At 44.1% G+C, this 11,061-nt stretch overlaps 1 protein-coding gene across 1 annotated transcript in view; it reads left to right on the plus strand.

The window, feature by feature from the left end:
- The window catches only part of LOC132647944 (uncharacterized), a 54,891-nt gene extending 46,093 nt beyond the window's left edge, over positions 1-8,798 (plus strand). Inside the window, exon 2 of the mRNA XM_060367832.1 lies at positions 4,570-8,798. Coding sequence (XP_060223815.1) covers positions 4,570-5,051 — 482 coding nt within the window. The 3' untranslated portion in view covers positions 5,052-8,798. The remainder of the gene's footprint in view (positions 1-4,569) is intronic.
- Positions 8,799-11,061: the final 2,263 nt, after the last annotated feature.

Genomic DNA, 11,061 nt, shown 5'->3' on the forward strand with positions numbered 1-11,061 from the left:
CTCAGCCAGCAGGAAGTGGTGTAATGGGAGGAAAGGAGCCCGGAGGCCATCTCCACTGAGGAAGCTGCAGATGTCACAGGCATCCATCTGAGGGAGGATGGGGGCAGCATGAGGAAGGGTTCCCTGCTACTTGAGGGCCAAAAAGGGGGTACTTGCAGCTGTTTGGCTTTGAGAGGCAGTGCTCTGAAGTCTACTGTTTGGCTGTGTAAGGAACAGACACCAGGAAGGGGTTCCACACACTGCTGAGAGATAAGGAAGGTAGGAACAAACCACAAAGAGCAGCCCTTCCTCCCATCATCAACCTTTCAGGGAAATCTCTCTCTCTCTCCCTCTGTCTCTGTCTCTTTCTTCCTCCTTCTCCCTCTCCCTCCCGCTCTCCTTCTTCTCTCTCTCTCTCATATAAATATGTGCTCTAATGTTCTACCTACATTTGAAACAGATTTCTAACAAAATCTCACACAACTCAAGAATAAAACAATTAGTAGTGATACCTTAGGAAGAAAATAGCCATAGTAGTTACCAGTGACTTGATTAATCACAGTGAAATCATGATGTCACCTATTATGGTCACCCTGACCATATGTCTGATATGTATAAATGACCAAGCTGAAGTCTCACTCACCCCACCCCACCTCCCCCTCAATAAAAGAAGGGAGGAGATTTTGGACATATCTGGTTTGATTTTTGTTTGCTTTTACAGCCTGCACAGTAGGTTTGCCAAACCAATGTCTATGTTACCAAGAATGCATACACATGCAGAAGAATAAAGGTTTGTTGCAAGTGGTGGAATGGACTCATTCCATTGCTACCTTGCCATGCTGAGTCCTGAGTTCCTTTCCTGTGTCCCTGACTGTGAGAGTATTTGGAAGTCTGTTTACAATCCCATTCAGGCTTTCCTTCCCGACTTGATAAAGAGGCATAGATCAGTTAGCTCAGGGTGCCACAAGAAGGTACCTGAGTGGCTCACAGAGCAGACATTTCTCAGTTCTGGGCCTGGCGACACATGGTTGTGTTTGGTGACAATTCTCTTACTTTCTGGCAGAAGGCTGCCTACCTATTTATAGTCTCCTTACATTCCAGGCAATGAGACTGAGACTCATTCAGCTGCAGGAGGAAGAGACTGGGAGGGAAACGTAGAAATGGACAGAAAAGGTAGAAGGGTAAAGAAGGTATAGAGGGGGAGAGAGGGGCCAATGGAGAGAGGGGGAAGGGAAAGGGAGGAAGGTAGGGAACCAACAAATGTGAAAAGAAATGAGCATACAAGCCCCTTGAGCACTAATCCCATGTTCTCACGACCTCATGCCAGCCTAACAACCTGGAAAGGCTTCATCTCCAGACGCCATCCATTGACAGACTGAGTGTCAACAGGCCAGTTCTGGAGAGGACATAGACCAGCCCTCAGCAGCACAACTGTTATCAAGATGGTACCTGAGTAGCAAACATGTTTAACCCAAAAAGAAAAGGTGACTAAAAGGCAAGAATGGGTTCCATGAAGAAACTACCTTCTTGCCATCCTAACTTAGAAATTAGGACTTGAAGGTGTAGCTCTGAGGTCTGACGGTTTTGGGACAGGCCACCAGCCACATGCACCCAGGAGCCCCAGATGCCCCAACACGAAGTCATAAAAACACAGGCTTACTGACAGGGCTAAGAGATTTCCTCATGACTTTTTTTGTTTGGAAACCAAGCCAAATGACCCCAATCTTTCCCCTGCATAGCTCCTGACCTTTGATCCAAAGCCTGAAACCCCCACTCCTCAGAACAGACACGGGATGAATTAGTCACTCTCCCACCTTTAACTATGGCTATATCTCATATGGTAAGAAATTCCAAACTGACTTGGAGATCAGATATTTACAGCAGGGCTGACCGCACCTAAGGGTGCCCAGAACCAACCAGTTATTTTAAAAGTTAAACACCTCATCCAATCCCGAATTGCCAAGATAGCAACCCCAGGAGATTCCTGCCTTTTGTCTTTTAAAAACCCAAGGTCTTTGTCTCCCGGTGCCACTCCTTGCTGACTAGCAGGGGTGACCTCATTGCAATGGTCAAATAAAACTTCATGCATTTTGCAACGGTCCATCTCCGAGAGTCTCTTTTAAGTGTGTCTTTTGGTTGTTAAGCCCCTGCTGAGCCCATTAGGCTCCTGCTGGGCCTAACACTGGGATGAAGCCCACTAGCTCAGAGAGGCAGAGAAAGCACCCAACTGATCTTCCTACTCAGCTGACCTCCCAGTAGGAAAAAGCCTTTCTACTCAGCTCACATCTCAGGAAAAAAAAAAAAAAAAAAAAAAAAAAAGCCAAAGGCCAAAGGCCAAAAGAAGCCAAAGGCCAAAAGCCAAAAGCCTCTTCTTCCCTTCTGCAGTGTCCTAAATATACTTCTTTCAATGTCCCTTCTTTCTGCTTACTCCCTGTCAGCTGGTCTCTTGACCCAGAGTTATTTTTATTTAGCTCTTGTTTACTGAAAATTCTTGGATTAAAGGAGTGTGCTAGGGCTGAACCACTCTACAGCTAGAAACAGCTTTTTACAGTTTACAATCTTTGGGTTCACAATGGGATCAGATACAAATGTCCCACAACAGTTTAGTTTTGTTTGTTCTTGTTTTGTTTTTATTTTTTGAGACAGAGTTTCTCTGAGTAGCTCTGACTGTCCTGGAGCTCTGTCAACTAGGCTGACCTTGATCTCACAACAATCCATCTGCCTCTGCCTCTCAAGTGTTGATATTATAGGTGTAAGCCACCACCACCCAGCTAAAATATATTTTGTTGTTGCTGCTGTTGTTTGTTTGTTTGTTTTTGAGTCAGGGCTTCTCTGCGTAGCTCCCCGCTGTCCTGGACCTCAATCTATAGACCAAGATGGCCTCAAACTCAAAGATCTGCCTACCTCTGCCTCCTCTATTGCTAGGACTAAAGGTGTGCACTGCCACCGCCCGGCTCTAGATCATATTTCCAATGCTCTGATCTTAAATGAGGTAGATGAATCTATATCATTAAGAACTTTTTCCCTTTCCTTCCTCCCTTCCCTTTTTAAAAAATTATTCTTTAATAAGAAGCCAGCCATTCCTGGCCTGGCTTTGAGATATGTTCATAGGATTCCTCACTCAGTTCACCAAGTTTGCTTCACTGCTCTGTGGTTAACATGTTGAATTTCTCAGGAAGTTTACCCTCAGATGGGCTTTACATTAGACTGGCAAGTCTATTTGCATGATAGAGGGTTAAGTAGTTTTGAGATGATTCCAAACACTGCCTGGTGACACATTTTGCTGTGATGAAAAGAGGCCATAGTCCACATCCTGTGCTAGTATGACAGTGCACCTCATCAGAACACAGATGTAAATTAGTGGCCTCAACCACTGGGCTCCAAAACACATTCAAATCCCAAACACATCCAAACCTACCAACAGAATTTGAGTTGTGAGTGTGAGCTGTGTAAGGCTGCCCTAAGGGCCTGTAAGCCGCTTTCTGAAACCAGCTAACAAATCATTGTTTGCCACTATCTGATATTGTACAGTGTCTGAGACCTTTGCCCTCCACCTGCAAAGGTTGCTAGTGTTGTAACAGAGTAGCTGACATTTGTATGCTAAACAGAAAGAGAAGCCATTATGTAGCTCATGTCCCGCCCCTCTCAAGAGAGATTGTTACTCATGTTTTCCTGCCCTTTGTATGCTGAAAAAGAAAACTTTCTTTCAGTGTATATGTATGCCTTAGTATCACTGACAGCCCCCCCAAGAACCAGAGCTTGCCCCGGATGCGTGAAGAAGGCAGTGACATTTTGGAAAGATGGTCAAGGGGGAAGACTTACCACAGCTGGTCTGATTTGTGCTATTTTTCTGTGTTGTCTGATCACCGAAGCTGAAAAGTGTGACGTGGAAAGAGAGGGAAGGCGGGGCCACTCGGTTCCTTTTCTCATCAGCCCTTGCTTGATGGTAAGCCCTAACGTAGAGAAAAGTTGTAGAGTGAGTGGATATTAAGACAAGAAACGAAAATGGTTAAGATTCTACACTGTTTTTCATATTCTGGCAACAATGAAGTACATAGCATGAGCTATGAAAAATGAAATATGCAGAGCTTTAATATATATGTTAAAGATATATGGTGGCACATGTCTTTAATCCAGCACTTAATCCATCACTGTGATGCAGAGTGTTAGCATTTTGGAACACAACCTGCTCCTGTGTTACCCAGCAACCCATGAAGTTATGTGTGGCCAGGCAGGTGGCCACACCTGGAAGGCATGGTTACCTTGCCCCTTAAAGGGCTGACCCCGACACGTGGTCTCTCTCTTACACTCTCTCTTATTTTCTCTCTCTTGCACTCTTCTCTCTCTCTCTCTCTCTCTCTCTCTCTCTCTCTCTCTCTCTCTCGGTGCCCCCTTTCCCTTTCCCCCTCTCTTCCCCCACCGTGTCCCACTACCCACTTCCTCCACACCCTTCTAATAAACCTCTCACAGAGAATATCGGTTGTCCCCCTGCTTCTTCTTCTTCCTCTTTATGATTTTTAACATTGGTGCGTTGCCAGGACAGGATGGTTACAACCGATTTTCTCTGCTCTCTCCTCTCCCTCCTGCAAGCTGCCGCCACCGCCGCCGCTGCCGCTGCCCCTGCCCCTGCCCCTCTCCTGGCCCGTGGCTGCCGCCACCTCTGGGGGCCTCGAGCCAAGTGGAGGACGCCGTGGAACATGAGCCCCGTTGTCTCGCTGGTTGCCAAAGGCTCCGGCCGGCTCGGCCATCGCACCCCCACACTCCGGGCACACCGCCGCCGCCGCTGTGCTCCTCCTGCTCAGGCCGGGCCACCTGCCTCTCCCACCTGCCACCCCAAGCCCCCCTCTCCTGCCCGCCATGCCCTGGTCTACACCGAGGTGAACAGCCTGAGTCATGCCCGACAACGAGACCCCGGCCAACAGCGCTCCCGAGACGTGGAGACACACAACACAAAAATCAACTTTTCAAAACTTGGTAAGGAGTTTTGCGAAACTTTTAAATTTCCCGCGGGATGCCCAGCCATCTCCATCTTGGCTTTAGGAGGAAATGGGCGGGCCATGGCTTCATTATAGGCTTTCACGCGGCCGGCGCCATCTTAGGTTCGGGCAAAGAGGCCCCGCCTCCTGAGCGCCGGGAAGCCATCTCTTCACACGCTCCCTCCCCCTTTCCCAAGCTGCTTTTCCATGCTTCCTTCTGACTATTTCCAAGCTCTCTCTTCCTGATTTCTATACACTCTCTCTTGCATTTTAAAATGCTTTAAATCCCTTATCTAATGCTTTATATAACCTTCTCATTGGGTTTCCATTTATAAGTTTTAATTGTAATTAACTGTTTATCTTACTCTTTTAGACCAGGCCATAACAACCAACCTCATTTCAAATTGGTATGGATTTTTATAAAAATTCAAAGTTACATTTTACTATCTTATGATTAAACCCTGCTTAAAATAAATTTTATATAATAATAAAATTTCAAAGTTATAACTATCTATTCAAATTAAGTTGGTTTAATATATAAGACTATTATTGTCTCCTACTATGTGTTGCTCAAATATAATTTTAAAATTGCTTTATACTGTTCCACTCAGGGGTTCATTGTTACGTACAAATTGTTTATCAATATTCTAAATTAAGAGCTATTGATTTTACAGGTATTTATTTATGTTAAAACTGGGTCAATTTACATCTCATCTATCAAAAGGTTAAAATATACTTGGTTAATTTTAAATTTGGTTTATACAGTTCTGCTAAATTATTGGTCTTAAACTTATAGTTCAAGGGTTCATTATTATGTACAAGTTATTTACCAATATTCTAAATTAAGATCTATTAATTTTTAAAAATATATTTATATTAAAACTGAGTCAATTTACTATATCTCTACTATCAAAAGGTTAATATAAGCTTGGTCTTGTTCTCTTAAAATGATGTTATTAATCTGTAGTAAAGCCTTAGACTATTATAAGCTATAAAATTTTCTATATATTAAATCATACAAAAACTCTTATGCTCTCACTTTAATAAATTATATTCATGGCTTTTAAGATTCTAACTTAGCAAGGACAATACCTAAAGTCCTAATATTTAATGGTTCAGGGATAGAGAGGATAGAGCTGTAGTTTTGCTGCAATCTTTGTGTGGGTCTATCAGTTATGTTCAGGTACTCTGATTAGTGCTAAGTGCAAAGCCTTTGCTGTTCAATTTTAATGCAAGTGGTAGGAGCAGCAAGATTTGCTAGCCTTTCTATAAACTGTTTCTGATTAAAAGGTTTACTTTGATTTTAGTTCAGAAAGAGCAGTTTTAAAGTTATGCTAACAACTGCAGTTAGTTAAGATGTTGAGCTATACCAGTATCTTTGTTTAGTTTTTTTAAGGTTAAGCCTAGGACGGGTAACTATAAAGTTGCCTTTGTAAATCTACTTAAAATATGGTTCTAGATAGCATTCTGTTTTATAGGACACAGTTTGGAGCAGATAATGAAGATAAACAAAGAGTAACTCAGATATGCTGGCCCTCAGGCTTGTCAGAGATCTGATGAATATGGCATTTTAACTGTGTAAGCTTATTGTGACAGAAAGTCTCGAAATCCTGGCAATAGCTCCCCAAGGTCTCCGAGAAGATTTGGGCACAACAACAGATGACTGCAACTCTGGATTGTGGTATGCTAACCATTGGGCAACACTGCTTCAACTGGCCCACTGCTAGGGCCCAGCCTAAACTGTGGACAAAACCGTGGACACCTGGAGAATCAATGTTTCACGTTGCTAAGGGCAAGGTGAGGCCATACTCTCGTTTCTTTCTCCACAGAAACAGTCTCTCATCTTCTGTGCCTAGCTGTACCACCTCTGCCCATGAAGTTATGAGACCACAGGAGCCAGGGACACTGCCTAGGTGATGGACTAACTAGTCATCTCTGTCATTTTGATTGGCACATGAATTGGTATATTTATTTAGCTCATAATTTATCCTTTTCAGGTCTCTGGTCACCTTGACGGCTATGCTAAGCTAATGGTAGATTTGCAGCTAAAGAGCAGACAATTAGATCCACTGTTAACTCATTGATCAGTTTAAGATATATAGCCAGATAAAAAATATAGAGCTTATGTAGGGTCTGAGGATACAAGGAATTTAGGCTGTAAAAATGCAAGTTAAAAAGATTACAAGGTTAATATTTCTTCCTGTTATGCTACTTGTTGAATTGACTGTCCAGACTTTTGACCTTTATCAACAGAGCTCTAATTTATTAATCTGACTCTGATACAAAAACATTCCACTATACCACCATTCCACTATTATGGTCCTAAGCTCAAGACTGTAAGCCTCCATAATGTATATGCTTATACTAAAAGTTAAGATCAAGTGAGTTTCCCTTTTACTTCATAAAAGGCTTTTGCCTTTTCAGAGTTCACCTTAAAAAGTACTTATGCTATTAACACAAATATGTATGCCTATTGCCTTTTTCTCAATCCACAGTACAATTGTGATACTAACATGTCTAAAGTTTTATCTCCATCTTAAAACTTAAAAGTAATTCTTGTAAGCTGGAGACAGTCGACCCAAATCCACCTCTCAGGTCAATTGGACTCCAGATAAGTACTGCACTTACTGCCTATCTCAAAAGGTGGGACTCCTCCCCTTTCCCTGGTTTTGGGACTTCCTTTCCTGGCTACCAGACTGCTGTTTACTGCATGCAACCACTAGCTAGATTGGTGAGTTCAACTCCATTTTCTCAGCATAAACCCCTCTCTTGGTAGGGGAAGCTTGACCACAGAGCTCTGGCAATTTCCTACTATCTTTTGAGATGGAGGGACCACCCGCCCAGCCGTAGCCTTAACTGTCTAGGTTTGACCCTCTATGCTGACCTCCATTTTAGGGCCACACTCTCCCTTGGGTGGTACGCCCCCTCTCTATGGTTCCTCCCCCCCCCCACTCGCTCGCCTGCTCATGGGAAGGTCCCCTCTCGCACACGGTTCCTACTCCCCCCGCCTCTCTCTCTCGTGGGAAGACCTAACTAGGCAAACCGTCATGCTTCAGCCATGCCACTGGGCACCATGCCCTGATCCCTGGCCAAGAGATATTGGACAGGTAGCACCCCTCTTGCTCAGAGTCACACCTTCCCTTGGGACACCACTGGAAGTTCTTGACTTCTCTGCCCACGATGGGAGATGCCCAGACACCCTCGCTCCAGATAGGATCTCCTCTGGAGAATTTCAGGTTTCTATACCTAGTGCCAGCTGGCACTAGGGCCTCTAAGTTTACATGCTTCTGTAACCAACCTCACCTCAATGACAGATCAAAAACAAAGCCTTCTTTAAATATTGCCAGTTATTGTGTAAATAAAGGTCCCCCCAGGTAGACAGAGGTTCCCATGTACAAGCCTCATCGATCCAAACCTTTCAATGTATACCTACAGGATTTTCTCTATACTCAACTTTATCTTTTGCCTATATATGTGTTTCAGTGTCCTGCCAGACACAGATGTTTCCTATAGCCACACCAGCGCCAAAGCAGCTACAGGTGTTCAACTCTGACCTCATGGACTTCCAACAAGCTGCAGGTGTTCAGCTCTGACCTCACAGACTTCCAATAAGCTGGACCTGCACCTTCCCTCCCAGCCATGGATGTTCTTGCAGACCCTGGAAAGCATCAAAGCAGCCAATTCTTCCTGGATTTGGTCGACACTTCAGCCTTTTGACCTCCCTACAGCGCCCCCAGTGTCAGCAGGAAGTAGCCAGAAGAGAATCTACGCCCGTTATTTTTGAACTCTCAGAGATCAGCCTGCCTCTGTGTTAAAAATCATAAAGAGGAAGAAGAAGAAGCAGGGGGACAACTGATATTCTCTGCGAGAGGTTTATTAGAAGGGTGTGGAGGGAGTGGGTAGTGGGACATGGTGGGGGACATGTCACTTGTTGTTGACAAAAGGCTGAAGTGGTGTGCTTCAGGACCAGGACAAGCAGCTCCAGGTTCTCCCAGCATTCCCCAGCCCCTACCTGCTACCTTGCATGGCTGGCAACTCTCTCTATTGACAACCCTCTACCCTAAATTTTCCAGGGCAGAGGCTTCCCTTACTCTTGACCTTGCAATCTGACCATTTTGTTGCTATAATTCTTCTCTCTCTCAACCTCTTGCATGACAACCAAGAGCTGCTTCCAATGAGCCTAAATTTACATACTTTAACTTACCTTATAAAACGCAGCCCAAGCTCCCTATTTTTAATTATAGAAAAAGGGGGGAATGTTAGTATTTTTTAACACAACCTGCTCCTGTGTTACCCAGCAACCTATGATGTTATCATGTGTCGCCAGACAGGTGGCCACACCTGGAAGGCGTGGCTACCTTCCCCCTTAAAGGACTGACCCCGACACTTGGTCTCTCTCTTACACTCTCTTATTTTCTCTCTCTTGCACTCTTCTCTTTTTTTCTCTCTCTTTCTCTCTCTCTCTCTCTCTCTCTCTCTCTCTCTCTCTCTCAGGGTGCTCCCTTTCCCCTTCCCTTTCCGTCTCTCTTCCCCCACCATGTCCCACTACCCACTTCCTCCACACCCTTCTAATAAACCTCTCGCAGAGAATATCAGTTGTCCCCCTGCTTCTTCTTCTTCCTCTTTATGATTTTTAACACAGAGGCAGGCTGATCTCTGAGAGTTCAAAGTCAGCCTGGTTTACATAAGTAGACCCTATCTCAAAAGAAATAAACAAAATGAGGACTTTAAAAAATTTTTTTATTCATTACAATTTATTCACTTTGTATCCCAGCTGTAGCCCCCTACCTCATCCCTCCCAATCCTGCCCTCCCTCACTCTTCTCTTCGCAATGTCCCTTCCCCAGTCTACTGATAAGGGAGGTCCTCCTCCACTTCCATCTGACCGTAGCCTATCAGGTCTCAACAGGACTGGCTGCATTGTCTTCTTCTGTGGCCTGCTAAGGCTGTCCTTCCACTCCCCCACCCCCAGAGGGAGGTGATCAAAGAGCCAGCCCCTGTTCCTCTTACTAGGGAGCCCATTTGGAGTCTGAGCTGCCATGGGCTACATCTGTGCTGGGGTTCTAGGTTATCTCCAGGCATGGTCCTTGGTTGGAGTATCAGTCTCAGAAAAGACCCATGGGCCCAGATTTTTTAGTTCTGTTGCTCTCCTTGTGGAGCTCCAGACTCCTCCAGGTCTTTGTATCTTCCCATTCTTTCATGAGATTCTGTGCACTCTGCCCAAAGTTTGGCTATCAGTCTCAGCATCTGCTTTAATAAGCTAAACAGAGAATTCTCAATAGAGGAATATAGAATGGCAGAGAAACACTTAAAGAAATGCTCAACATCCTTAGTCATCAGGGAAATGCAAATCAAAATGACCCTGAGATTTCACCTTACACCCATCAGAATGGCTAAGATCAAAAACTCAAGTGACAACACATGCTGGAAAGGATGTGGAGAAAGGGGAACTCTCCTTCATTGCCAGTGGGAATGTAAACTTGTGCAACCACTTTCGAAGTCAATCTGGCACTTTCTCAGACAATTAGGAATAGTGCTACCTCAAGATCCAGCTATACCACTCCTAGACATATATCCAAAAGATGCTCAAGTATACAACAATGACATTTCCTCAAATATGTTCATAGCAGCTTTATTCGTAATAGCCAGAAGCTGGAAACAACCCAGATGTCCCTCATTTGAGGAATGGATACAGATATTGTGGTAAATTTACACAATGGAATATAACTCAGCAATTAAAAACAAGAAAATCATGAAATTTGCAGGCAAATGGTGGGAACTAGAAAAGATCATTCTAAGTGAGGTATCCCAGAAGCAGAAAGCCACATATGGTATATACTCACCTATAAGTGAACATTAAACATATAATATAGGATAAACACTAAAATCTGTACATCTAAAGTACATAAGCATGAAGGAGGACCCTGGGTAAGATGCACAATCCTCATTCAGAAAGGCAAATGGGATAGGCATCGGAAGAGGGTGAAAACAAGGAACAAGAAGCCTACCACAGAGGGCCTCTGAAAAATGAGGGCTTTTGATGGTTTCACATATGAGTTAAAACCCTCATGCCCACATTAAAAACTAGTGTTAATTCAATATAAAGA

The sequence above is a fragment of the Meriones unguiculatus genome, chromosome 15 (genome assembly GCF_030254825.1).
Source record: "Meriones unguiculatus strain TT.TT164.6M chromosome 15, Bangor_MerUng_6.1, whole genome shotgun sequence".
In the NCBI taxonomy this organism is placed as follows: Eukaryota; Metazoa; Chordata; class Mammalia; order Rodentia; family Muridae; genus Meriones; species Meriones unguiculatus.